General features: G+C 40.9%; 7 protein-coding genes across 7 annotated transcripts; 4 read left to right on the forward strand and 3 right to left on the reverse strand.

Moving 5' to 3' along the window:
• Positions 1 to 1,347: 1,347 nt before the first annotated feature.
• On the reverse strand, positions 1,348 to 1,942 carry EAF01_000500 (uncharacterized protein; the record flags this gene model as incomplete). The annotated part of the gene is made up of 2 exons (XM_038908750.1): positions 1,348 to 1,629; positions 1,868 to 1,942. The coding sequence occupies 2 exons, from the start codon at positions 1,940 to 1,942 to the stop codon at positions 1,348 to 1,350; spliced, it is 357 nt and encodes a 118-aa protein (XP_038775656.1).
• Positions 1,943 to 2,331: 389 nt separating this feature from the next.
• On the forward strand, positions 2,332 to 3,842 carry EAF01_000501 (uncharacterized protein; the record flags this gene model as incomplete). The annotated part of the gene is made up of 2 exons (XM_038908751.1): positions 2,332 to 2,879; positions 2,981 to 3,842. 2 exons carry the CDS (start codon positions 2,332 to 2,334, stop codon positions 3,840 to 3,842), a joined length of 1,410 nt encoding a protein of 469 aa, XP_038775657.1.
• Positions 3,843 to 5,757: 1,915 nt separating this feature from the next.
• EAF01_000502 (uncharacterized protein) lies at positions 5,758 to 9,091 on the forward strand (the record flags this gene model as incomplete). The annotated part of the gene is made up of 2 exons (XM_038908752.1): positions 5,758 to 7,859; positions 7,940 to 9,091. The coding sequence occupies exons 1-2, from the start codon at positions 6,171 to 6,173 to the stop codon at positions 9,089 to 9,091; spliced, it is 2,841 nt and encodes a 946-aa protein (XP_038775658.1). The 5' UTR covers positions 5,758 to 6,170.
• Positions 9,092 to 9,739: 648 nt separating this feature from the next.
• Positions 9,740 to 10,760, forward strand: EAF01_000503 (uncharacterized protein; the record flags this gene model as incomplete). Its single annotated transcript, XM_038908753.1, has 3 exons — positions 9,740 to 9,948; positions 10,038 to 10,397; positions 10,462 to 10,760. The coding sequence occupies exons 2-3, from the start codon at positions 10,112 to 10,114 to the stop codon at positions 10,758 to 10,760; spliced, it is 585 nt and encodes a 194-aa protein (XP_038775659.1). The 5' UTR covers positions 9,740 to 9,948; positions 10,038 to 10,111.
• Positions 10,761 to 15,843: 5,083 nt separating this feature from the next.
• On the reverse strand, positions 15,844 to 18,417 carry EAF01_000504 (uncharacterized protein; the record flags this gene model as incomplete). Its single annotated transcript, XM_038908754.1, has 8 exons — positions 15,844 to 15,886; positions 15,955 to 16,038; positions 16,172 to 16,979; positions 17,032 to 17,112; positions 17,346 to 17,595; positions 17,714 to 17,813; positions 17,962 to 18,133; positions 18,258 to 18,417. The coding sequence occupies 8 exons, from the start codon at positions 18,415 to 18,417 to the stop codon at positions 15,844 to 15,846; spliced, it is 1,698 nt and encodes a 565-aa protein (XP_038775660.1).
• A 1,225-nt stretch (positions 18,418 to 19,642) lies between these two features.
• Positions 19,643 to 23,357, forward strand: EAF01_000505 (uncharacterized protein). The gene is made up of 2 exons (XM_038908755.1): positions 19,643 to 20,354; positions 20,416 to 23,357. The coding sequence occupies exons 1-2, from the start codon at positions 20,123 to 20,125 to the stop codon at positions 20,961 to 20,963; spliced, it is 780 nt and encodes a 259-aa protein (XP_038775661.1). The 5' UTR covers positions 19,643 to 20,122; the 3' UTR covers positions 20,964 to 23,357.
• Positions 23,358 to 23,568: 211 nt separating this feature from the next.
• Positions 23,569 to 23,955, reverse strand: EAF01_000506 (uncharacterized protein; the record flags this gene model as incomplete). Its single annotated transcript, XM_038908756.1, has 2 exons — positions 23,569 to 23,786; positions 23,907 to 23,955. The coding sequence occupies 2 exons, from the start codon at positions 23,953 to 23,955 to the stop codon at positions 23,569 to 23,571; spliced, it is 267 nt and encodes an 88-aa protein (XP_038775662.1).
• Between the last annotated feature and the right edge of the window lie 532 nt (positions 23,956 to 24,487).

Raw genomic sequence — 24,487 nt, forward strand, 5'->3', positions numbered from 1 at the left:
TTTATTACTATTTAACAATTTTTTTTTCCCCAAAAAGATTAATTAGGTTTTAAAATCTAATTATTAAAAAAATCTTAATTTTATTATATCTCTAAAGTAGTCTATATGCTGATGAACCACGTTATACCTTTAATTCGTCTGATGTTCACATGATCACCTATGGAATAAAGTAGCAATGTATTATCACAGACTTTAAGAAGTGTGCCAAGTATCATCGGGTGAGATTGGTCCATGGTAATCGTAACGTTGGCAAAAAGATCTACTATTATCGTCGCAATATGATTCATATGATACACGTTAGCCAAGAGATATTGGGATCTTTCGTGAAGTTTTGAATCATCTTTTTCTACTTCTAGTGAGATCTTCATGCACACCCAGAAAGATAGCTGAGAAGTTGTAGAAGATTGTTGATATGGAAAAGCTCTACAATTCGGTGTAGATGGAAAAGATGTCGAGTCTATACACCTAACCAACCATATCAGATAGAAAGATGATTTCAGTATTGAAATGAGTTGATCGCTTAAAAAGAAGTCGTCGTCAGCTCCCGACTTTTTTCTTTCTTCTCATCTAGTAGTCCACCGAAATGGTCAAACCATTCCTAGGTAGCCCACGTCGACCTTCTTTTAAGCTTCCGACTATCTATTAGTATCTAGTTACAACTAGTCGCTTTTCAGGTAACCAAAACAGTAGTATGTACACAGGAATTCTGAGTCCTGAATCCCGATGAGTGGTTGATTGATACTCGTAGTAGACACCTAGATACTGAACATCGCGTGCGTGCGAATTGATTGCCAAGAAGAATCTAAATTTTTGCAATAATTAAGCCAAATGAGATACTGTGTAGAGTAGAGTTAAGGAGCAAATTTACAACAGATTGATAATCATTTATCATTCACATTTGGGGGGAAAACAGATAGATTCGGTATGATTGTATAATTCTATCAATCGGGGAAAATGTCACAACTTACGACGCATGCCACGAGGATGTATGAATTGTCCAAGTTAGTAATACCTACCACAATACTCCTAGTTCTCTAAACATCTTTTTAACTTTTCTGAGTCCCCGGAAAAATCTTGGTATCTACTTTTTTGTTCTGTCTAATGAAGATATTAGACTGTAAATCTGAGTCCAAGGGAGGGAACTTACGCAGTACCGATAAATTCATAGTCTAGTCGTACACTATCTTCGTACACCTCTAACCTGGGCAGCGGGCATATCCATTTCTGTATGTACCCATGTCTCAACCCATAACAATTCATTATTCTAATACGAGGCTTTTGATTCTGTTAATTGCAAGAGAATACTATCTATTCTTTACTTTATCCTTCGTTCAACTACATACCTATCTAAGTTTTAAGAACTAGGACGACTAAGAAGACTAAGACGACTAAGACGACTAAGACGACTAAGACGACTAAGACGACTAAGACGGCTAAGACGACTAGGACGACTAGGACAACTACGACGACCAAACTCGATTCTTCACCCAGTATTGTCGCTTCCACTTTCACTCCGGATTTGTGTTTGAAGTTATTGATAAAGTCATAAAGATCCAATTCTTCCTCTTTCCACCCTTTCCCCTTCCCTTCTCTACCTACCCACCCAGCTAGATACTTCCAAACACCAACCTGACGAGGATCTATAAATTACGAATAATCCCTAGCCTAAACTCCATAAGCGAAAAGTGGCGATTGCGACCAAAAAAGTGCCTAAGTTCGATTTGGAGGGCTGTGCTTGAGGGACAAACTAGAGTGAGAGAGAGAGAGAGAGAGAGAGAGAGAGAGAGAGAGAGAGAGAGAGAGTTTGCGTGCGTGAGCGAGCGAGTGAGAGTAATGAGTAAAGAGAAGAAATATTGATCGAAGATACAACTTTATTTTCTGTTACTACTACTACTACTACTGCTGCTGCTGCTACTAGTATTACTGCTACTACTACTTCCATACTTACTTTACTTCATTTACATTTCATTCTTTTTTCTTTAATACAATCCTTCCTTTTTATCCTTGGAGGGTATATTTGACTACGCATTGTTATCACGACCACTCCTCGGACGATATCACACCCAAAATTCCTCTTTCGATTATAGAATCAGCCACAATTTACACAAAGAGATACATACTATAGAGAGAGAGAGAGAGAGAGGAAGAGCGAAGAGAAGATTGGTTGTGAAGGTTGAAGATAGAAGGAAGGAGTGTCGAATCATCTTTATCCCCCTCAATACACCAATACAATACCATACATCATTCACTACCTTGACATTCGACATTCGACATTAAATTATTAATTCCTCCTTCGACAACATCACCATCACCACCAACAATATATCAAAAATGGCCGATCGAAATGGACCAAATGGGAAATATGATGAAGCATGGGCAAAAGATTTAAGACAACAATTTGAAGGTTTATTAAGGACGAAACGATTAAATGAATTGGATAAATCGAGGTCAAGAAATGCATCGCCATCACCAAGAGAAAGATCATCATCATCCAATTCACGAGCAACTTCTTCACAACAAAGTCAGCAGCAACAACAACAACAATCTTCAAACTTTCGTCCAACTTCTTCTTCAAATAATTCAAAACCTGCAACACCTCCTTCGTATTCGTCCATAAGAAATTTACCAAAGATTCCATCACCACCTGCGGATGTACAATCACAAAAGTTTCGAAATTTACTAATTTCCATCTCGCAAACTCCTACGAAATATGAGAACCCAGGTTTATTGGACGAAGCTCTACAACATTTACCATTAGATAGGATATATGGAGAGGCAGAAGAGGAAAGTCAAATATTACAAGCTGAAGCTGAAAGTATGGGAGATGGAAGGAAACCGGAATGGGGTTATCAAGACTGTGTGATTCGAGCTCTATTGAGGTACGTTTGTTATGTTGTCTATGATTTGCGCTTTGGCTTCCCGTCATTGCTCTGCCGCTTTGCTCCCGTTCCCGATGTAACTGGTCCTAACATCTTTTCAGATGGTTTAAACGTTCATTCTTTTCATGGGTCAACAATCCACCATGTCAAGTATGCATGTCACCTACCGTAGCCCAAGGCATGACACCGCCTACACCCGACGAATCAGCATGCGGAGCAACAAAGGTCGAATTATATCGTTGTTCAGCCGGGGATTGTAGGGCATATGAAAGATTCCCTCGATATAGTGACGTCTGGCAATTATTACAAACGCGCAAAGGAAGAGTAGGAGAATGGGCCAATTGTTTTAGTATGCTGTGTCGCGCAGTAGGAGGTCGTGTAAGATGGGTCTGGAATGTCGAAGATCATGTTTGGACAGAGGTTTATTCGGATACCAAAAAGAGATGGATTCATGTGGATGCTTGTGAGGAAGCTTGGGATAATCCGAGATTATATGCTGAAGGTTGGGGTAAGAAAATGTCCTACTGTATTGCCTTTTCGACGGATGGTGCGACCGATGTTACCAGAAGATATGTTCGAAAAGCGGATCATGCTCTTCCAAGAAACAAATGCCCAGAGGAAGTTATGCTATACATCCAAAACGAAATTCGAGGTCTTCGAAGATCAAATATGAACAAGGATGAGAGGTTTCGTTTGGAAAAGGAAGATGCGAGGGAAGATAAGGAATTGAGAGGTTATGTTGTGGCATCCATTGCACAATCTGTTGTATCGGGATTGAGACCAGATGGATCTTCAAATCAACACATGGCAACTCCATCGCCTCTACCTCAGAGACAAGAAGATCAGAAATTACCGGCTGAACAACCCGGTAGACAAAGTGGTGCTCAAGAATGGGCTAATGCTAGAGGTGAAGCTGGAAGAAGAAGTCAACATCCAAGAGATCCTTCACAACATGGACCTTGAACTTAATTCGACAAGCTGGAATTCATTCTTTACATACAACAGCATAATCGACTGATCGATTCGAGGACTGGACCACTGGTATTCTTCTTTCATGAAGATAATGGCGCAGATGCCATATCACCGACGAAAATGATCGAGCCGCGGATTTATTGCATCGACGCCAATTAACCATCACTATCGAGGCATAACACACCAACAAACACGAATTGATATTACCATCTTGTTGTACAACATTGTTCAACTCTAATGTACACAAAGAAACACCATTTCACCCATCTTTCGTGGTGATTTGGAAGCCATTTATATTACCGGCTTGTACGCTATTTATTTGATACTCTATCATTTTGCGAGGAGTTTTGTAACCTTAGATACTATGCAATATACATACATACATAATTTTATTTGTTCATGGGGGAGGGGACGGGATGAAGGATAAGCTGTAGGTGGTTTGGATACTCTTGGGCGAGAAACCAAATTCGGATGCACCCGTTATTCAGCTGGCGTTTTTTGTTTCTTTGAATTGAGGGAGTGAAGGAAGGAAGTAGCATGATGCATATCACACGTTTTCCATGTTATTTACAGACATCAACGTGGGACGAATTTTAGGGAAGGATAAGGAAGATTGAATTGGATGGATTGGGTGAAAGGCCTAGACTGGATTGGACTGGGATATGGAATGGTAGATACCCTGGATGGGGATTGGATATAGGAATGGAGTGGAGGAGGAAAGAGGAGGAGAGATGGAGATATATTACTAGAAACTTGACTGGGTGTATAACTATATATCAGATGAGATGGATGGAGATGGGATAGGATAACATAGCATGAGATAGGATGAGTGAATGAATGAATGAATAAATAAAAGCATGTTGGCTTTTTGAAATCTATAATCTTTGATTACTTATATTGTATCTTGGTGAAGTCGATTAATGAATAAATGTGATGAGTGATTGAGTGATGAGTGATTTTGTTACCTAATAGGCATAGGCATAGGTATAGGTAGGCGACGGTTGACCTGCCCTGACCTGACTTGAGGTTACCTACAATCGGTCGGTCGGTTGACTTCTTGGTTGGTTGTCTTGCTTGAAGCGATGGGCTATGCACGTACAACTGGCTGGGTGGAGGAAGGATCTATGATGGTAATGGCCGTGGTGGTGGTGGTGGTGGTGGTGGTGGTCGATTCGGATTTGTGTGTGGTTAGGTTGAGGAAGGGAAGGAAGGGGTTTGAAGGGTAGATGTAGATGGTTCTATGTAGATTTTGATAGTTGTATGAATGAGGATTTGAATGAATGAAGGTGATGAGATGAGATGAGGGGGATTTGATTCTTCCTCGTTGCTTGTAATGGATTTGGGTGTCAAAATACAACTGGCCTACCTGGGTAATTTAGATGGTTTATGCGTTGGTATGGATGGTATGGTCATGGTGGTGATATTGGTGATAGTGGTGATGGATATGTAGGTATATAGATACTGAGCGTATACAGGTAATTTCAACCCAGGATCGATCAACTTTTTTATATTGCTTGTGTTAACAAAGTCATGGCTTTGACTCTCCTTCCTTCTCTCTGAGAGAGGTTTGATCTTGATTGTTGATTGTTGGGTACTTGATATGTACCTAGTACTAGGTAGGTATTCTTGTATCTCATTTATTACTCAGGTCAGTCAATACATTCAAATTCACTCAATATTGTTAACGACATTAACATTGACATTGTCATTAATGATTCTTATCGACAACTCAATGACTGTCGGTGAAGCAAAGGAAGGAAGGTATTTATTAATTGAGACAGACAGTTGGTTGGATTGATTAGATGTGGGGTATGAGAGGTCGGCTCATGGTTGAAGAAAAGGAAAAAAATTGAGAAAAATTGACCTCCATTCCCTACATGTACATAATCAATGAGACCAACAACTTCACCGTTTGGTTTTCATTCATAAGGTAGATTTTTCCTATACGAGGAGGAAGGAGTTTTTCTGTTTCTGGGGGTATTTTTTGAGGAGTTTCTTTCGGACACACATATTTGATTGTTTGATTGTTTGACTGAAGATTTGCGTGGGAAGGAACGCTTTGTTTTGGCTTCGCTATATCAATTCCCTATTATTGGTAACTTACTGCTACTTCTTCTTGGTGGGGTGGCGGATGATACATTAAGAATTGACGATACTATTATACTATCTTGGGTAGTAACAAATTGAAGTTCTCATTTGTTGCACACCCTCTAGTATAGCTAGTATAGCTAGTATCACGAATATTCGACTTTCCCAATTTCTTCACGGGAATTCAGATACGGGAAAGTGCTGCAGCAAAGGAAGGAAGGGAAGAAGAAGATGTCAGGTGAAAATTATACTAGGCAAGTAACATCTGGCGAAACTACAGTGAGGAACTCGAGGGAATTGGAGATTAAAAATCACAAAGAACACGACGGACACGAGAATAATAGAAACGATAATAGAGGAATTCCTAAGATTGTGATTCCGAACGAGCACCAGACGGGAATTTACACGTTGAATACGAAATCGGAACAGAGGAAATTGGATGCGAGCAAAGTTCGGATGGGAGAGGGAAAAGTTAATACGGAATCAGGGCAATCGAGAAACTTGGAATCGAGAAACATTCAGTCGGACACTGGAAGGTTGGAAGTTCCAAAACTTCAAACGGAACCTCAAAATCTCAATTCACAAACAGCACCAAGAACATTTGGATCCTTCTTCGCCATTCATTCACCAATTGCTACTAGACCTCTCAAGTCACTTCTTCCATCACGTGGACACAAAGAGAAGACTCTCCCAAGAAGTGTGAGAGGAAGTTTTTTCAATTCACATCCTTCTCGAGAAGAAATGGACAAGAAACCTCGATCTCTCAAGAGTTTCATGGGCGATGAATGGTTTGATCGAGCGATGCGATGTTTATCACCAATTCTCGCGCTCTTACCACCACTCAACTTCATCACAATCCATTACACCTATTTCATCGTAACTCTCCTTATCACTTCTTTAATATTCTGGGGTTCATCGAATCCTTCCAAATCAATATCATATGTTGATTCGTTGTTTTTGGTCACATCGGCGATGACGGAAGCCGGTCTTAATACGGTTAATTTAAGTACGATGACGACTTTGCAGCAGGTTATTCTTTGGTTGTTGATTGTTGTTGGGAGTGCAATTTTTGTTAGTGTGGCGACTGTGAGGACAAGGAAAAGAGCTTTTGAAGGTAGATTTGGCGAGGTAGTCGGCAGACAAAAGGAAGAGAGGAGGAGAGAAAGGATGAGGAGTGGAAGTCGAGAGGCTGTGGGAAGTAGGAGGGGAGATGGGAATGGTCTGATGGCGGCCAATTGGAAGTTTCCCTCGACCAGTGGTGGTAATGGAGGCGAAGATGCTTTGGAGATGGAAGAAGGATTGAAAGTTCGACCAGTTGGGGGGGAAAGTGATGATAGTTGTATGACTGCCATTTCGGAAATCTCTCCTCATGGTGGTATACCAAAAGAGACGGGAGATCATATTACGTTTGCACCTGATGCATATCCAGTAAATGGAAAAGGGAAAGCAAAGGATATCACAGTGGGAGGTTCAAATAACGAAACTGCCACACCAGCTCGATCAACAAATTTCCAGTTTCCTACATCCACCTCGGAAAATACAAGCAAACTTCGCGTCCAAGAAACTATTACACCACTTCACCACTCCCAAACTGGCCAGCAAGATCTTGCTCCGCTTCAATATCCGTCATACCTAAATTCCAATACCACAGGCCGCAATGCACAATTTCATGGTCTATCACGAGCCGAAAGAGAGCACTTAGGAGGTGTTGAATACCGAGCTATATCATTTCTAGCTTGGTTAGTTCCACTATACTTTATTCTCTGGCAACTTTTAGGAGGGATTGGATTAGGTGCTTATATGGCTTACAATAAGAGCAATGTTGCGCTTGAAAATGGTATTAATCCATGGTGGTTGGGAGTTTTTAATGCGATTAGTGCATTTAATAATTCAGGAATGAGTTTATTGGATTTGAATATGGTTCGTTTTTTTCTTTCATCCTTCTGTTTTACTATCCTTTGAGGGTGTAAAACATGAGAACCAGAGACTAACAGAAATAGATACCTTTCCAAACCTCAGTCTACACCCTCCTCACAATGGGTCTTCTCATTCTCGCTGGCAACACAGCATACCCTCTCTTCCTTCGTCTAATTCTCTACACCCTCCTCAAACTTCTCGATACATTCCCCAACTTTCTTTCACCCTTTCAACACCACAAACCAACACTCTTATTCATCCTCCGTTATCCTCGTCGCGTCTATACCAATTTATTTCCCTCTCGTCCCACATGGTGGCTCCTTTTCATGGTTATAACTCTCAATAGTATCGATTGGATTGCTTTTGAACTCCTCAACATTGGAAATTCCGCAACGCAAGTAATCGAACCACGCTACCGCGTTCTCGATGGACTATTCCAAGCAATTGCAGTCAGAAGTGGAGGATTTTATATCATAAGCATTCCAAGTTTACGTATAGGACTGCAGTTCTTATATGTGGTTATGATGTATATTAGTGTATATCCGGTGGTTATCACAATGAGACATAGTAATGTTTATGAAGAGAGGAGTTTGGGAATTTACAGAGGAGATGTGGAGACGGATTCTCATACTTCGAGATGGGGGAGAGGTATGAAGAGAATTAGGAAATCAATAAGTGGAAGGGATATCGGCATACCTCGTACCGCATCATCAAATTCAACCAGAAACTCGACCTCGTCCCCCAAGGAAGAAACCACAGGCACTCAATTCATCCATCATCAATTACGCTCTCAACTCTCCCACGATCTGTGGTGGTTAACGCTTGCGACGTTCCTCATCGTTTGTATCGAAGGGTCGTCGTTTGAGAGAGATCCCATCACGTACTCGGTGTTTAATGTGATTTTTGAGGTGGTGAGTGCGTATGGTTGTGTGGGAATTTCGACGGGCTTGCCGGATCAGGACTATAGTTTTTCGGGGGGATTGAGGACGGCGAGTAAGGTTGTTTTGGTGGCGGTTATGGTGAGAGGGAGACATAGGGGGTTGCCAAGAGCGTTGGATAGAGCGGTTAGGTTGCCTGGGTGGGAGGGGGAGGGGTTAGGTGGAGAGGGAGGTGGAGAGAGGGGGAGAGGAAAAGGAGACGCGGAGAAAGGGAAGGGGAGAGAAAGGTCTGAGGATGGCATGGGATTGAGAAAGAGAAGATTTAGTAGAGGGGTGGTGGGTAGTGAGGAAGTTTAAATTTGATGAATAGATTTATGAGGTATCGACCTGAGTACTTGTTGAATGAAAGTCATAGTCTAGTTTAGAATTATAGAATGGGATGGATTTGACGGGTGTAATGGGATGGGATAGGATGGGATATTGTGAATTATAAAGATTAGATAGAAAGAGAAACAAAGAGAGAATACCCTTTCCATGGATTGAGATTGAGAATAAGTGATAACTTGAAGCTTCATTTTTGTGATTTTTGATGGGAATAGGAATACAGGTTCCTTGACACGACGGAGTGGGATGAAAGGGGTAATATGACATTGATGTGTTTGAAGGTCTGAAGGAATGAAGGGATGAGTTTGAGGGTCTTGGGTGGGAGTCTAGGAAACTTCTTGAGGTAATGTACTAAACAACCTTGAAGGCCGAGGGCTTTCCGGATGTGTCTTACTAGATAGTTAATTTGGTAGAAAGGTTACCTAGTAGTATTCATGGATGCTTATGTTTCTGTTGCTGTAAAGATATGGTGATAAACCGAAGTAAGAAATAAGGAGGTAAAGCACGTGAATTCCTTAAATCCGAGCGGGGATTGCATTGGTGAGAAGCTTGTCCTGATCGAACGCGCTTGCACCTCTAGAAACAAAATCACCTCGAGAGTATCTCTTAATATAGTATGATTAGAGTACTCCGTTTTTTCCTTTGGGGGTTATTGAAAAGGGGAATATGGTCTGGTAGAACGGAATATCTGTTTCCTCGGTCTTGTTTCTCGGATAGGAAAATACTCTCTGATAGGATGTCTATGATAAAGGACGAATTGAGAAACTGCCGACTTCACCCACTGTGTCAACGATGATGATGATTATCAAGAACCTTCAATGGAGTTTATGGTAGGTTCGGTTTCTGTGCTCTCTGATCTAGAGAGAAATTGCTATAAAATACTGTATATCCCACTGACAGATAGGAAACCCAACTACAGATAAAACAGATCGAATACCTTCGGGAACAAATATATCAGACGACTATCCCTCAAGTTCTCATCAAAAGCAAAGAATGATATCCCGTACAATTGTTCTCGTTACTGGTGCAAACAGTGGCATAGGCTATGAAGCAGTAAAAGCCTTTCTTCACTCTACCAAACCATACCATATCCTTTTCGGTGCTCGTTCTGTGGAGAAAGCTCAAATTGCAATTGATGATTTGAAGAAGGAAGTTCCAGAGTCGAAGAATACAATTGAAACACTCGAAGTTGATCTTGTCAGTGATGAGAGTATTGAGAAGGCTTTTGAGATGGTCAAGCTAAAGCATGGGAGAGTTGATTCACTGGTTAATAATGCTGGTGTGTAACTTTTTCTTCATACATTGTGGATATCTGAAAGCGAAATCGATATTCTTCTCTTAAGGCGCAACCTTCGATATCGCCTATACCAGTGGCAAAGGAACACTCTGTGAATGTTTCAACAATGTCTACGATGTCAATGTAGCTGGTACTCACGTCCTAACCTCCACATTTATATCCCTCCTTTTCAAATCCTCTGATCCTCGTCTAATACTCATCACTAGCTTATCAGCTATTAAACAAGCTGCGCAAAAATATTTCCCCACCCCTCCACAGCCAGCTGGATGGCCGAAGAAAATCGCATTCGAAACAATCGGGTATATATGTTCGAAAATGGCACTTGATATGTTGATGTTGGATTAGAATCAGAAGTTGAAGGCGGATGGGGTTAAGGTCTGGGCCGTGGGTCCGGGGATGTGTGCTACGAATCTGGGGGGGTTGGGCCCGGATCTTGCGTATAAGATGGGGTGTGAACATCCCAGGAGGAGGGGATTGAATATTAGGAGTGTGGTTGAGGGGAAGATTGTTGGGAGGGATGGGCTTGTGGATTGGTGAGGTGAAGGTAGAGTGAAAGTGAAAGTAATTGTGAGTAGGCTGTTTTGAGTAAGGGGTATAGATTAGTTATCTCTTTTTATGAATGGATATCCTGTTTTCAAGTAATGTGTCTACTCTCATTTTTCTACAATGCAAATGTATAGTATACTATAACATTTCCTTCCAACAGGATTGTCCAATTTTGTTAAGCCTGTCCTCGGGTGCGTTTATAAGATATCTATCTAGTAAAGACTTGACTCAAGCTGAGCATCGATACACTTCACCCTCTTCACTTAGTGTGTAGTATCATCACAAGAATGATTCTCAAACTCGGAAACCAAAGATATTTTAAATGCGCTATACTGATTGATTTCTAATATGACAATAGAGTTATTGAGGAATGAATGGAATGATATAGATAGATTGCTTGAGAGAGGTGGGATAGATTTTTATTTTATTGTTGGGGATTAAGGTTGAGGTTGAGGTTGAGGTAAAGAAGATATGGGTTCATTAGAATGATTAGGATGGTGTGAATGGTATAAATGAAGATGGAGATAGAAATAGAAATAGAGATTAAATATTATTAGTATTATTAGTATTATTAGTATTATTAGTATTATTAGTATTATTAGTATTATTATTTGATTTATTATTTTTAACTAATTATTAAAACCTTTATGTTATTGTTTTTTAATGATGAGATGAGATAAGATAGGATGAAATGAAATAATAAATAGCTATTAAAGGAATAGAAATAACCTATTAATTTTTAGCTGCTTTTTGAAGGGGGGGAGGGAGGTGAGTGTGTAGGGGCGAGGGGCGGATAGTTGGAATGGAAGGGAAGGGAAGTGAGATGGGATCTTTGCGGTAGAAAGGGGGATGGGGGTGGGGATAGGAGGTGAGTTGGAATTGGAATTGGAATTGGAATTCTTCGGTGTTGGCGATTACTAGAGTCTGAGATGATTTTGGGAAGGAGTGGGAGGAGATGGGTGGTATGGGTGGTATGGGTGATATTAGAGGTAGGTAGGGGTTTGAAGAAAAAGGTATGGATGGTGAGGAGGATGGTGAGGAGGATGGGGAAGAGGGGAGGAGGGGGGTGGATGTTGTGGGTAGGATTTGGATCTGGATTGCTATGTGATGGTGTGTTCATTGTGTTGGGATTGGATTTGGGTTTGTAGATTATGGTAGATAGTAGATAGTGAATGGTGATAAAGAGGGGTAGCGAGATTCCAGTGCTCGAGCCCTGAGTATTTAAAAAATCCAAATCCTCATTCTGTCTCGAAGCAACAACATCTGACAAATTGGGAATGACGAGAGAAATGCGTGATGTTTAGCTATTTTGATTAGTGGTGTGTTGGTTTTACTTTGTGCTTGGTTGATGTGTTGCATTGCATGTTCTTTTGGGTGTATTTGGCTTGTGATTTGGGGATTGGATTGGAGTAGGGGGTTTTGATGTTGATTGTTATTTTTTGTTGTTGCTTTGGGATTTTGTTGCCAAGTTATGGGACTTGGCTGGCGTTGTCGGACCATGTATGTTTTTTGGTTCTTGGTTTTTTGGTATATGGAATGAGACAATGATAATGATGTTATGGGGATGGATGATACTTGATTGATATATGTAAGGTGCTTGAAAAAGCATTTACTTATGTATGTATATATGTATATATATTAATGAGTCTTTAGTGGAAAGGAGTAGACACTCACATATTATCAGATGGTATATCCAGTCTGGGAATGGTGAAACTATGAAAGGGTTTGTGGATATCACGCGGCTTTTATAGCACGTTGGGGAATCGAGGTCGGGTTGTTCTCGATGTATTCATTTGGGAGGAGAGCAGACGATGCTTGGGTATACGAGACCAACTGTCTACGTTTCTAATGAATGTATTGAGTAGTCATTCACTAGAAGAATTGACAGCTTGATAAGATATGCTTTGAAATGCCTCTGGTGGTAGTTATTTATCCTTTCCTTGGTTTCTATCTTCTATCTCAAAATGTACTTCACTGATTTCCGCACAGGTTTTGCGGATGATGTGATGAGGGGTTGTTTGACGTGGGTACTTTCTTCTTCTTCTTTTTTTTTACCTAGATATTATTAGTATCAAGTAAAGTAGTTTTTGATTGGATCATCCTTGCTTTCCCACTTGTTTTCATCACTGTCAGTCAATATTTGTTAATTTATTTTAGTTTTCTTGCTGTCAGATGGATCACGTTTATTGTCATTCTTTTTTTGTGTTTGCCGTGTCGAGAGGTATAGCCCTGAGGCAAAGCGACGGCTCACTCCCACTCACAGTTTAGTAACGAGTCTGATCGCCACACAATTTATCTTCTTTGCCGCCTCTTCGTTCGTGTTTGCTCAGATACCTGAGTTGTATGTTTGTGCTAATATATACCTCGATAACGCAATAGACGATGGACTTTTCTCTAGTGTCAAGGGGATGGTATTATCGTCTGATACTAACGTTTTCCTTCTGCCAGGTACTTCTCAAATGTGTCAAGGATACCGGTCTTGAATTTTAAGTATTGAATCTGAATGCTATTTGCACACTGCTCTTGTAAGTAAGATCTTCTTTGCATTGCAGAGTTTGCTTTTTCAGCGTGGGCCTGAGCTTGTATTTAAATTTGCCGCAGTCTTTGCACTTTCATCTTTTGAACCTCTTTCGATTGAATAACTCTAATCATTCTGGACGAGCAGGTTTTGTTAATTCGGGGTATAAATTAGAATGGGGGGCGGATGACTTGTTTGATTGTCTGGTGGAGTTCCTCGGTTATTTGAGGGTTAACGGTAAAGATTTAAGGGGAGATCATACAGCAGTTCTTTCTGATATGTAGAGAATTATGAATTTGTTGGATCTTCACTACCTGTTCGAATAATCTAGAGGATTCTGAGTGCTTGATTCCCTTCTTGAGCGAAATCGAGGTGGCAGACGCAGACTACTATATCGAAATTCTCATAGAATGATATCAACTTAATGCCATTTCATGCTGTGAGAAGATTGAGAATTGAAGACAGGGCCAAAATACTGTCTCAAAAATGAAATTTGAATTCTCGACAACAAATACCGTGTATGACTTGTTAATTTTTATCGAAATAAGTAGCCGATATTTACTATCGCATTCTTTCTTGTCGTTCACAGCCAATACGACTATCGTCTGAAGACATCTGATAAAATCATTTCAGTTAATACTATCTCCCGAATTTTGCTCCTTGACAAAGATTGCGAACACCTGTATTCGTTTTTACCAGTGGAATTTCCTCGCTTGTGCTTGGCCATAAGGTTACTTGATCTTAATCATTCCTTATTCGTGCCGTTCCAGATGGGGATAATATAGTCTCAAGTGGGATAAAGTGCAAAAATTCACTTCATATTCTGAAATTTGTCATAATGTATCAGGATATTCAATATTGCAAGAGGCTGAACGGGTTATGCTTTCTTTCCCTGGATATAAATATCAATGGACTTTTATGAGCATGGAATTTAAACAAACAACCTGACATACCATTAAGATATTACGTTCCAAGGATTTTCAACCGCAATACTTCTTGTGGTCTTGCTTGTCCTTGATATTGTGAAGGGTCTTTTTTACAGCCTCGGATTACTGTTCTCATCGCTATCAAATTTATGAATGCTGTCAGTCATTTAAGTGTGCAAATCCCGAAAAACAAGACGATATAATTAGATGATACAACGAGATGTAATCCTTCAAAAAAAAAAAAATCCAGATCCTTTAGCTCAGGTACCGTAGCTGCAATAAATACAACGATTTAATAATGCATAGCTGAAGATATAGGTCAGGAACCATAACATTTTTGCTTGAATGCCACGCCGATATCTTGAAGTACAAAGCACATCCGCGTGGTTAGGGAGACCTTCTATAGAAGAAGATGGACGTTTTGAGAACTACCTATGGAGCTGAAAGAATAGCGTAGTAAATGCAAAAAATCGATTAGTGTGCCTACAGATGATGACCAGTACAAATCTCTGGATAGCTGGGCCCTTTTATAGAAGTCTCCAGCTGAAGATCTTACGAACGCCAACACAGATACACATTTAGCGGATATCAAGTAGAAATAGGTGAATTGGATTGAAGGGTGATCATTCACATACATTTCACTCGTACTAGAGTACTAGTTCTTAGTGAATTCCAATTTATTCCCTATAATGAAACCTCAACATCCGAAATCTCCTTCATAGGGCTTAAAAGGTAACATTCTCGTGAGCATTTCTTTGCCACTAAGCGGAGAGCAGTACCACTAAGGACAACCATGTGTGCTGTGCAGCAGGAAAACCAGACCCGTCATGATCTACTACTCAGCATATTCCCCTCCACGCGAACCTTGGCCAAACTACAGGCGTTCCCCCTTTCAGACCTCCAGTATCTCGACAATGAAACTTAGAGATAAAAGCAACAAAATGTCATCACTGAAGCCTCTTCGGTGTCAGATCTCTCACTGCCAACCATCCATGCCACCATAAAATCATTAGTAACGTCGTCGGAACTGTAAATCAACTCTCAAATCTTCGATTCGCGATTACATTTTTTTTTTCAGATACTAGGAGAGAACTTTTTTTGATCCCCATTTTGGATGGCTGTTGGTATCTTGAATATCATGTGTTGGCTTTATAACCTTCTAGTGGCACAATATGAACGAGATTCGCATCTTGATGTACTAAACCCAAGACGCAGCGACATCCATTTCAGTCATCCCTCCACTTCGATATGTAATCCGCACGAATCATAGAATAAAAAGTAGAATTAGCCTCAATATAAAAATACATAAAAACACAATATGTTACACCCTTCCTACGAGGCCACCCATCGCTATGCAATTTTCCTTTCTACTTTTACCCTTGTTTTTTCCTTCCACCCTCGCCCCATCCAACTTTCCCAAACCAATCTTTATAGTCCGCTAAAACCTCGAGATATCACGTCCAAATAGCCAATTGATTGCCCTGTTATCGTTAGTTTCTTTTTCAGAGGAGATTCATCGAGAGTGATGAAAGAGAGTATAAAAGCTTACCAATACATAGGGATGAGTATTTTGTTCCTCCAGCTGATTGTTTGAGTGAGATATGCACCTCTCCAGATTAACCATGCTGTTCTCCTATATTTAAATGTATTGTTAGCAATGAAGTCCGCTAGAGTTCTTTCCGACTTCGCAGATATATAATTCCTTTGCCCCGCGCGAAGAATCATCATAAATTGAGTCTCAAAAAGAAAAATAAAACTTCACTTACCCCTTAATCTCGCCCTTTCCATCCGTCTGCATAATCGCCTTCATACCCCCAACATAAGTCATAACCCCCATATTTCTAAAGGTAAATCCTTTATCCTCAGCAGCCCCTATCTTCCCTGCCTTCTCCATCTTATTAAGTCTCTTCCCTAGCCATTTTGCTTCCTGATTTGCCACTTGCGCGGTAGCTGGTAAACCCATATTTCCCAAGACCGCTACATCTCCCAATGCGAAAACATCATTCATCGTTGCTTCTTGTTGAGTTTGCGTTGTTCCGTCTGGAGATGAACGAGTAGCCAATTTAACCCTAAAGAAATTATCCACCATCAATCCACCGGTTTTGGTACTTCTTTTCAGTTCCCATTTTTCATCTTCCGGTCTCTCCATACTTTTCTGGTTATCGCTTCCAGCTAAGATAACAGACTGAGTAGGGAAAGTATGAACCGAACTCAACGCCTTCTCGATAAAAGGATTCATCATCAATCCCGTACTCCAAACACACATTCCCACACCGACATCACCTTCTTCCTTTAAGTTCAATGTGAATCCCTTTCCTGCATCTTCTTCATTTCCTCCTTCCTTGGGTAATCCTCTTCGCAATCCCAAAATATGATGTTCAGTCTTAATCTCAATTCCATCTCTCTTAAAATGTTCCAACGCATAGTTTGCAAGATTTTTATCGAACATGGGAAGGATTTTTGGCGCAACATCATAAATTGTAATCTTTATGAACGGGGTTAAGGAAGGGTAGAGAGTAGAGAGATCTTCATGACAAAGATCGAAGAGTTCGGCTGCGAATTCGACGCCAGTTGCTAAAAGAGAAGTGTCAGGTGGAATTCAAAGAGACAGACAGAGAGGACTTACGACCGCCGCCTACAATAGCGAAATTCAAAAGTTGTTTTCTGAGAGAATCGGAAGTGGTTGGTAATGCGGCTGTTTCAAAGCCTATAATTTTGAAGAATTAGTCATTGCTAGTCTCGTTCCCTAATTCCTTTCCTCCTTGCTTATTCTTCATGGGAAGCTGACACTCCGCTGGGCCACTGCCGTGGAAGCCTCTTCGCTTTGCTCTAGGGGAGGGCCGAAACACAATTTGGCGAGACGTTGAGAATGGAAAGTAGGTTCATAAGAGTAACTCTCTCTTCATCCATCCACCTCCTTTCAAAAAGAAATGAACTCACATTCTAAAATCCTCTTCCTAATCTTTCTCGCATCCCCTACGTCTTTTAAAAACAATGCATTTTCTCTCACCCCCTCAATCCCAAATGTTTGACTATAACATCCAACACTAACCACTAATTTATCATAGCCTACTTCAAATACTTTTCCTTTTCCTTTCTTTTCTATTGTTGTGGAAGCGGTTTTAGGTCTCTCAATGGCGTTTTCTTCTACTTTGATAGTTTTCTTATCAAAGTTTACGTCGTCTGCCCACTGTGGTGACGAGATTGGTTAGTAATCCATGGAGACCATCAACTCTCGTGAGAAAATGACAGATGATATTTGGATCACAGTCGCCCCAATGTAAATGGAATGAAAAATACCGACTCACCCCTTGCCAAAACTCAACTCCATTCCCTCTCGCTCCCCATCCACCCCAGCCACCACCTACTAAGCCCCATCCTCTCCATCTTCCTCTACCTCTTACGCTCCTACATGCCGCGTATTAGCAAGCACCCAAGAATTCTGCCGTCCCATAGATACAAACTTTAGAGACTACCCCCTCAGACCCAAGGGCTCAACCCCTGCCCAGAAGCACCCATTCCTCTCACAAACCAAAAGAGAAATTCAAATACTCACTCAAGCGCGCTTCGAAATTCCAAAGTTCCTACAGCTGTACTAGCCAACAACGGTGTGAACACAAAATATGACCGTGGAGAAATAACAACTGTTTGGTACTTCTTAGGATCTAGTTGGCGAGATAGTGTGAAGCCCGACCAGCCCGAGCCAAGAATCAGGATTCTTTCACGATCTGTATGTGTTAGTAAGCGGATTGGTGTGTACTGAGTATTACGTATTGAGTTCTGAGAGAACGAAAGAGACGAGACACGTGTATAGACGGTTAGGAAGTGAATGGAGAGGTAGAGAATACGAACCGCCTTTGGAAGCGTCGAGTTCACGTGTTGATATACATCTTGCACCGGCACTCAAGCCCACCACCTTTCCACATCTCGAAGACGATACGATTTTAGGTAGTCCCCCAGCATACAAAGCCGAGCTTCTAGTTCTCGAGGTAGCTAGACCATAACTCATCATATATCATATAATGTTCCCTCCCTTTGATGTGCAATCCACCAGTGCAAAAGGCTCAAATTGTAGAGAAATATCGAAGATCAAATACCGGAGAAACTTTTCACTGAATAATCACGATGCAGAAATAGGAGTTAGAATGACCACGGCGAGAATTCGTTACCGATTTTTCCCGAATATGAGTATTCAATATTGATTTGATAAGTCGGGTACCCCCCTTTTGGGCCACTTTTTACACCAAAAATGGAATTTTTGACTTTCTTATTTATGAATAGAATTTATTGAAAATTTATATATATATAATTCAGATTGTTTTGAATCTAATCTGAAATTTTTAAATTTTTAGGATTTTTTTGTATTGAAATCTAGAGCTTCAAAATATCGATTTTTAAATTTATATAGGAATCATATACAAATTTAAAACTTTTATAAAATCTTTAATAACTTTTTAATAAAAGTTGCTAAAAATAAACTAAAAAGTTTTATTATAAATTTATAATATATTTACTTTAAAAGATTAAAAAAAATAGAAAACTTCTTATAAATAAATATTTAAAAGAATATCCTTAAAATTACAGGGATTATTTATACTACTTTAAACTCACTATATACTATATCTCTATATCTGTTAATTTTTTTGAATTTTTTTTTTGAATTTCTATATAAATTTAAGTTCAAAGCTTTCAAAAAGATATGTAGTTTTCTTTTAATAATTGTTGTTAAAAAGTTATTAAAGATTTTATAAAAGTTTTAAATTTATATGTAATTCCTATACAAATTAAAAAATCGATATTTTGAAGCTTTAGATCTCAATATAGAAAAGTCCTAAAAATCTAAAAATTTCAGAACAAGCCTAAAATAGCTTAAATTATATATATTCAAATTTTTGTTAAATTAGGTTATATATTGATAGAGATATTGATAGATTAAAAAAGCGATTTTTGGTATAAAAGGGTGGCTCAAAAGAGGGGTGGCCCGAAAGTAGGGTGGTCGACTTATCGTGGTGATACGGTATGTGTGGATATGCTTGGCAAAGATGCCCTCACCTCCACCGAATTCGCGGACAAAACGGAAAGTCCGTTACAAGCCGAAGAATGTTTCAACGGGTGTTGAGAGAAAGGAGAGGTACAGATAAATGTTTCACGCCGAAGTTGTTAGAATGGCAGTGTGGTTATAGCTATCTCGCTTTAGAATTGTCGAGGTTGTATACCCCTATCGTCTCAAGGCCTACTCTATATACACGCAGAAGCGAGTTTCGATCTACCCTACCTAAGTACTCACAATCCAAATTTCCTATGCTTTTAGCAAGAACATATCGAATTGGTAGTATCTATATTGGCGATAGATTTGATAAGCTGACACACATTATCGATAACCTTTGTCTTTAAGCTATTCCATGGGGTTAACAAGAGAGCTCCAAAGGGATTGAAATGTGGAAACAAGTCAACTATCAGATACTCAGGAATATGAAGATGAGTGACTGTCAATGAATTTTCTATTCATCCGACGTGTTAGACGTGTTATTGCGAAAATGTCCAGAAATACTCTACGGGGCAAAAATAGCTTAACCTTACCCCAGTCAGTAAGATTTCAGCAAGGCTGAAGCTTAGGTTAATCACAGCTTCAAGCCTTGTAGAAGGCTTCCCCAATACAAACACAACAGACACAACCACGACAAAAGTATTCACACCATCACACACATTCTTACCCAATGGCGCCAATACGTAGATATCTGCGTATTAGCAAATATTCTGTTCTCGAATGTCGCATATATGTCGATAATCCAGCTTTGGCAGAAAGTTGGCTGCTTAATTCAAGAAACCCAATCCTGCCCCGAGTCATCGAGAAGGTTCGTCCACTGGTTCTGCCAAAGCTGCGCGAGGAGCAGGAAAGGAGCAAGTCGAAGGGGAAGAAGAAAGGCGTGAAGGATGTTGTAAGTGATGGTGAGTGGACCCGTTGGAGAACATCGTCAACAACGCAACATACATTAACAATTATTGGCAGAGGACTTTGAAGTATCGATATTTTTGACGGAAACCAGTACGCGGCATTCTATCATTTTTAAACAGAAACATTTTCGAGATAGAAACAAGAAAGCTTTACAGTCGAATTCCGACAAACTTACTGGCAATACGAATGATGCCCCAATCGAAGTAGCTGGTGGCCCAGCTATTGTGAGAGAAGCAAGCGAAGAGTCATTCTCTCTACAAGATATACCTGAAGTAGGAGATGATTCAGATTTGTTCATTAGTGAAGATGAAGGGCCTCGCGGATCAAAACGTTCAAGAATTGGGCGGGAATCTACAGACTCTGATTTTGGTCCTCTAGCGAAACGTCGGAAAGATGGAGAAGTATCAGAGGATGATGATGACAAAAAGAAGATGGCAATGGATACATCTTACGATGGATTTTCAGTGAATGGTCGCGTGCTATGTTTGGTCGTCAAACGGAAAGACAAAAAGGGCAAAGCTCCAACCGCCAATGGAGGTCAAGCAATGATGGAGGACTGGATCGCGTCTACGCAGATGCCGCCACAGCTAGACGATGTATGAGATCCAGATTTCCAAAATACATATCCTCGCATATAACATCCAATGATAGGCAGCTTCGGGGACCTCCACAACTGCGGAAGAGCCATAACCGCATGCCCAGACAAACCAGTGGTCTCGGCAATGCTTACACAATAATCAGAGGATCTTGGGAGAACGGACTTCCAATTAAGCCCTCTACTACAGAAGTAGCCTGGCTAAGTCTTTTGATATGTAAACTTTTCAAGAGAAGAAAAAGTCAAAATGTCCGCATGCCAAACTCGGCGAATTACTAGATACATATTGTCCGAAAAGGTCAATATTTAAAAGCACTCCCAAAGGAGTTTGGTCTCAGTGCCTGCATCTTCGTGCCTCTGCCCAAAGCTCTGCTTTACCGTCGATCATTTTACCGTTATATGGTGTTATGGTGCAATTGTGTGACACGATTGGTTCATCGCGGCATTTGTAAAATTTGGTTTAATTCCGTTTCGCAGTGAAAGTTTGTGAAAGTGTCTTGATTGTAGATCTAGACCTCCACCTTCTATCACTGGTCTCCAAACCCGGGGTAATAATAACCTGATGGCCACAGCTTAGCATTATACTCTTCTAAGCTCAAACCTATTCTCTGGCCAGACCTTAATCATCAACTCTCATACGTGTTGAGTTGGAAGAAATGCAAGAGGTAGAAGCATGGAAGACGATCAGCGTCGAGTAGTTCGACTTGATTTTGATGTCACAATTTGTCCTGTATTCTCAATCTCTATCATTGACCTATCGAACACGAGCCACCTTAGTTATATCTTGCGATGAGTTGCATGTCACAAGTTACAAAGTGAAAGCTGGCCATCAGGAAGACCAGAGACGACAGCTAAAGTGATCTACCGGTATCTACGCGGTACATCCCAAATTTGTTGGTGCTGCAAGTGTATTCGCTTCAAACATTCTTTCATAAAGGCGAGGACAGATCCCCAAATAGGATTATCACACGTTCCTGTCCCTGGAATTGCTCAACATGGTCCAAGCCTCTCATAGACTTTCCTCTCTGCGTCCCCCGTTCCCTCTCCCGTCTTCCCCACAAACGACACGGCATTGAGGTATGCGCGGACCAAAAGAAATTTAACAAATTACAGCATTCTCATCTTTTGTGTACGTACGATTCGAAAGTATAGTCGAGTCGAGATCAAAATTGAGCCTTGATTGGTGCGGAAGAACGCCACTCATGCGAACGGACGGTTTGTTTTGTACACAGAACTTTTTACCTATGGGAGAAAGTATAAATCCTATTTTACGGAGCTTTATTCTACTGATTAATTAACCTCATGGCGTCTTGGTTGTAGTGTAATCAAAGAATGCCATTGGCAACCATCGACTTCGGCCAAATGCAGCTCCAAAATGGTTTGCCGAAGAGACATTTCGCTTTCAGTCGATGATAGCCATTGCTTATCTCCCCGAAGTCTATTTAACGTGAAGTCAATCTTCACCGACGGTGGTGAAACGTACCAAGGATCTTTGGAGGACCGTTGGGAAAGCGTGAATGGGTAGAATATTTCCAGTGGTCTGGCACCAAGAAAGAATGGTGTTAGATGTTGAAAGATTTTTGCATCGATCGACAGTGTCATCATAAGCCTTCGGCTACATTCTTGCCATTCAGTGGGAATCCCCGTCGGATGATTTTTCCAAGGCTGTGGAGGAGATTCCCCAATTTTTTGTACCAATTATGTTGTATGTTGATGAAGAAATGTCCACAAGTACTGTTTCTAGGCGAGTTTTCTCGGACGTTGGCAATTTTGATGATGCAAATCGGGAAGCGACTATTGAGCTCGTGATCCCCATCATTCTAGATTTTGGGTTCATTCACCCAATATTGAACACATATAGCTTACAAATGCTCCCAATATATTACCAAGACTTCTAACCGTGTCACAGACAGCGGGGTACAGGTGGGAAATTGGCGTTTTGGGTGGACCGTGTAGACATGGAAACATTTTCACTGCTATTATGATGCTGTAAACTGCTAGGACTGTATGAGCTGCATGTCATCGGCGCTGTGATGGTAGATCGGGAAGTTGGAGAGTTTTATCGTATTCTCTGTTTAGCATCAAGCTGAATGTAGAAGGATACGAATTATTTTTGTTCTCTCCATGGCCGTGCGCGTCTAGTCATCGCATTCGCGTAGCCGGAGCGCCCGAAACTTCCATAGGATGCGACGGAAGACATATGTACATCCCGTCTACGTCATAGTCGTCGTTATTGATGGTTGCTGGGCAGTGGGCAGTGCTTTTTTAGCTCCTTTTTCAAAGGAACAAGAATAACGAATACTGTTTTTGTTTCTTGTTCTTGCTAAGTTGAGTAGTACATTGTTTGCGATGAGGTTTATTCGAGTTTGAAAATATTGAAGCTAGTCTCTTTCGCATACAGGTACGTCGAGCTAGCCACCATATCATTGGGAGCTTTATTCTACACCGCCCGACGAAGACTCTTGACCGCCTGCGGACTTCGTAGACTTCGTAGTCCACTAACATGACCTCAGTATCATCGGCTCAGCATCATCTCATCCTCGTCTGCTCCTGAGTGTACAACTAACACCCCTACTTCCCACGACTACGCTAGCCCTCCATCACAGCCAAGCTCAGTTAGTACCAATCCTCTCGAAAGTCAAGTTCCCACACCCCACATTGGTCTTGACTGTTACGATACATCCATCGGCTAAATCAGCTGAGAAAGAACAGGTGAGGTATTTTCCAGTGAGTGTCTGGGGTGCACCATTGTGATCGAGGTGTTCGGAATGTTGTGCTTTGAACGTGCCGACGGTCGCGGAGTGTACGTTGAAGTAGCAAGCTTTTGTTACTATGACGGGAAGGGAAGATGTTAGGGCTTGGGTATGTGACCTGTGGTGAAGATGAAGATGCATTAAGATGGAGATGTATTGGGATAAATTGGAATGTGACATCGAGGTTGGGAACTTACGGTGAGTGAGGAGGAAAGTGCTAGCTGAGAGAAAGATTGGTAGACGCATTTTGAGGGATGTCCTGTTCTTGGGTCGGCGGATGGAGCGATGTGATAGTTCAAAATGTAGATGTCTAATAGATTATATTGAACTAGACTACTACAACAATGATATCTTTTATACACACTCCAGAACTCTCTCACATCCCATTGCCACCTGCATCTCCAAGCGACGCCCGCGGTGCCAACTTGGCGAGTTTCTCAACCCAGTTTCTGCATCTTCAGTATCTCGACATACGCATCTATGTACAAAGTCCCACGTCTTACATGCATAAATACATCTGATATATATCATATTCGCTACCCCCAATAACTTGATTTTTAAACCGGGCCATCGGTATCAACATCCCTTAAAGCGGAAGGAACAATTGTTATCCGTGAAAGGAAGCTTGAAATATTGTTGATATGCAGAGCGCCGGCTAGGCGCGTCGGGCCAAGGACTTCGGCTCGGGTGCGCAGAACGGATAAGGAGATTGATGTGCAGAGGATGATACGAAAGGAGTGGATAATAGATGGATGACTGATAAGGGAGCGAGAGTTTG

The sequence above is a fragment of the Botrytis porri genome (assembly GCF_014898465.1).
Source record: "Botrytis porri strain MUCL 3234 chromosome Unknown BPOR_001, whole genome shotgun sequence".
NCBI classification, from domain to species: Eukaryota; Fungi; Ascomycota; class Leotiomycetes; order Helotiales; family Sclerotiniaceae; genus Botrytis; species Botrytis porri.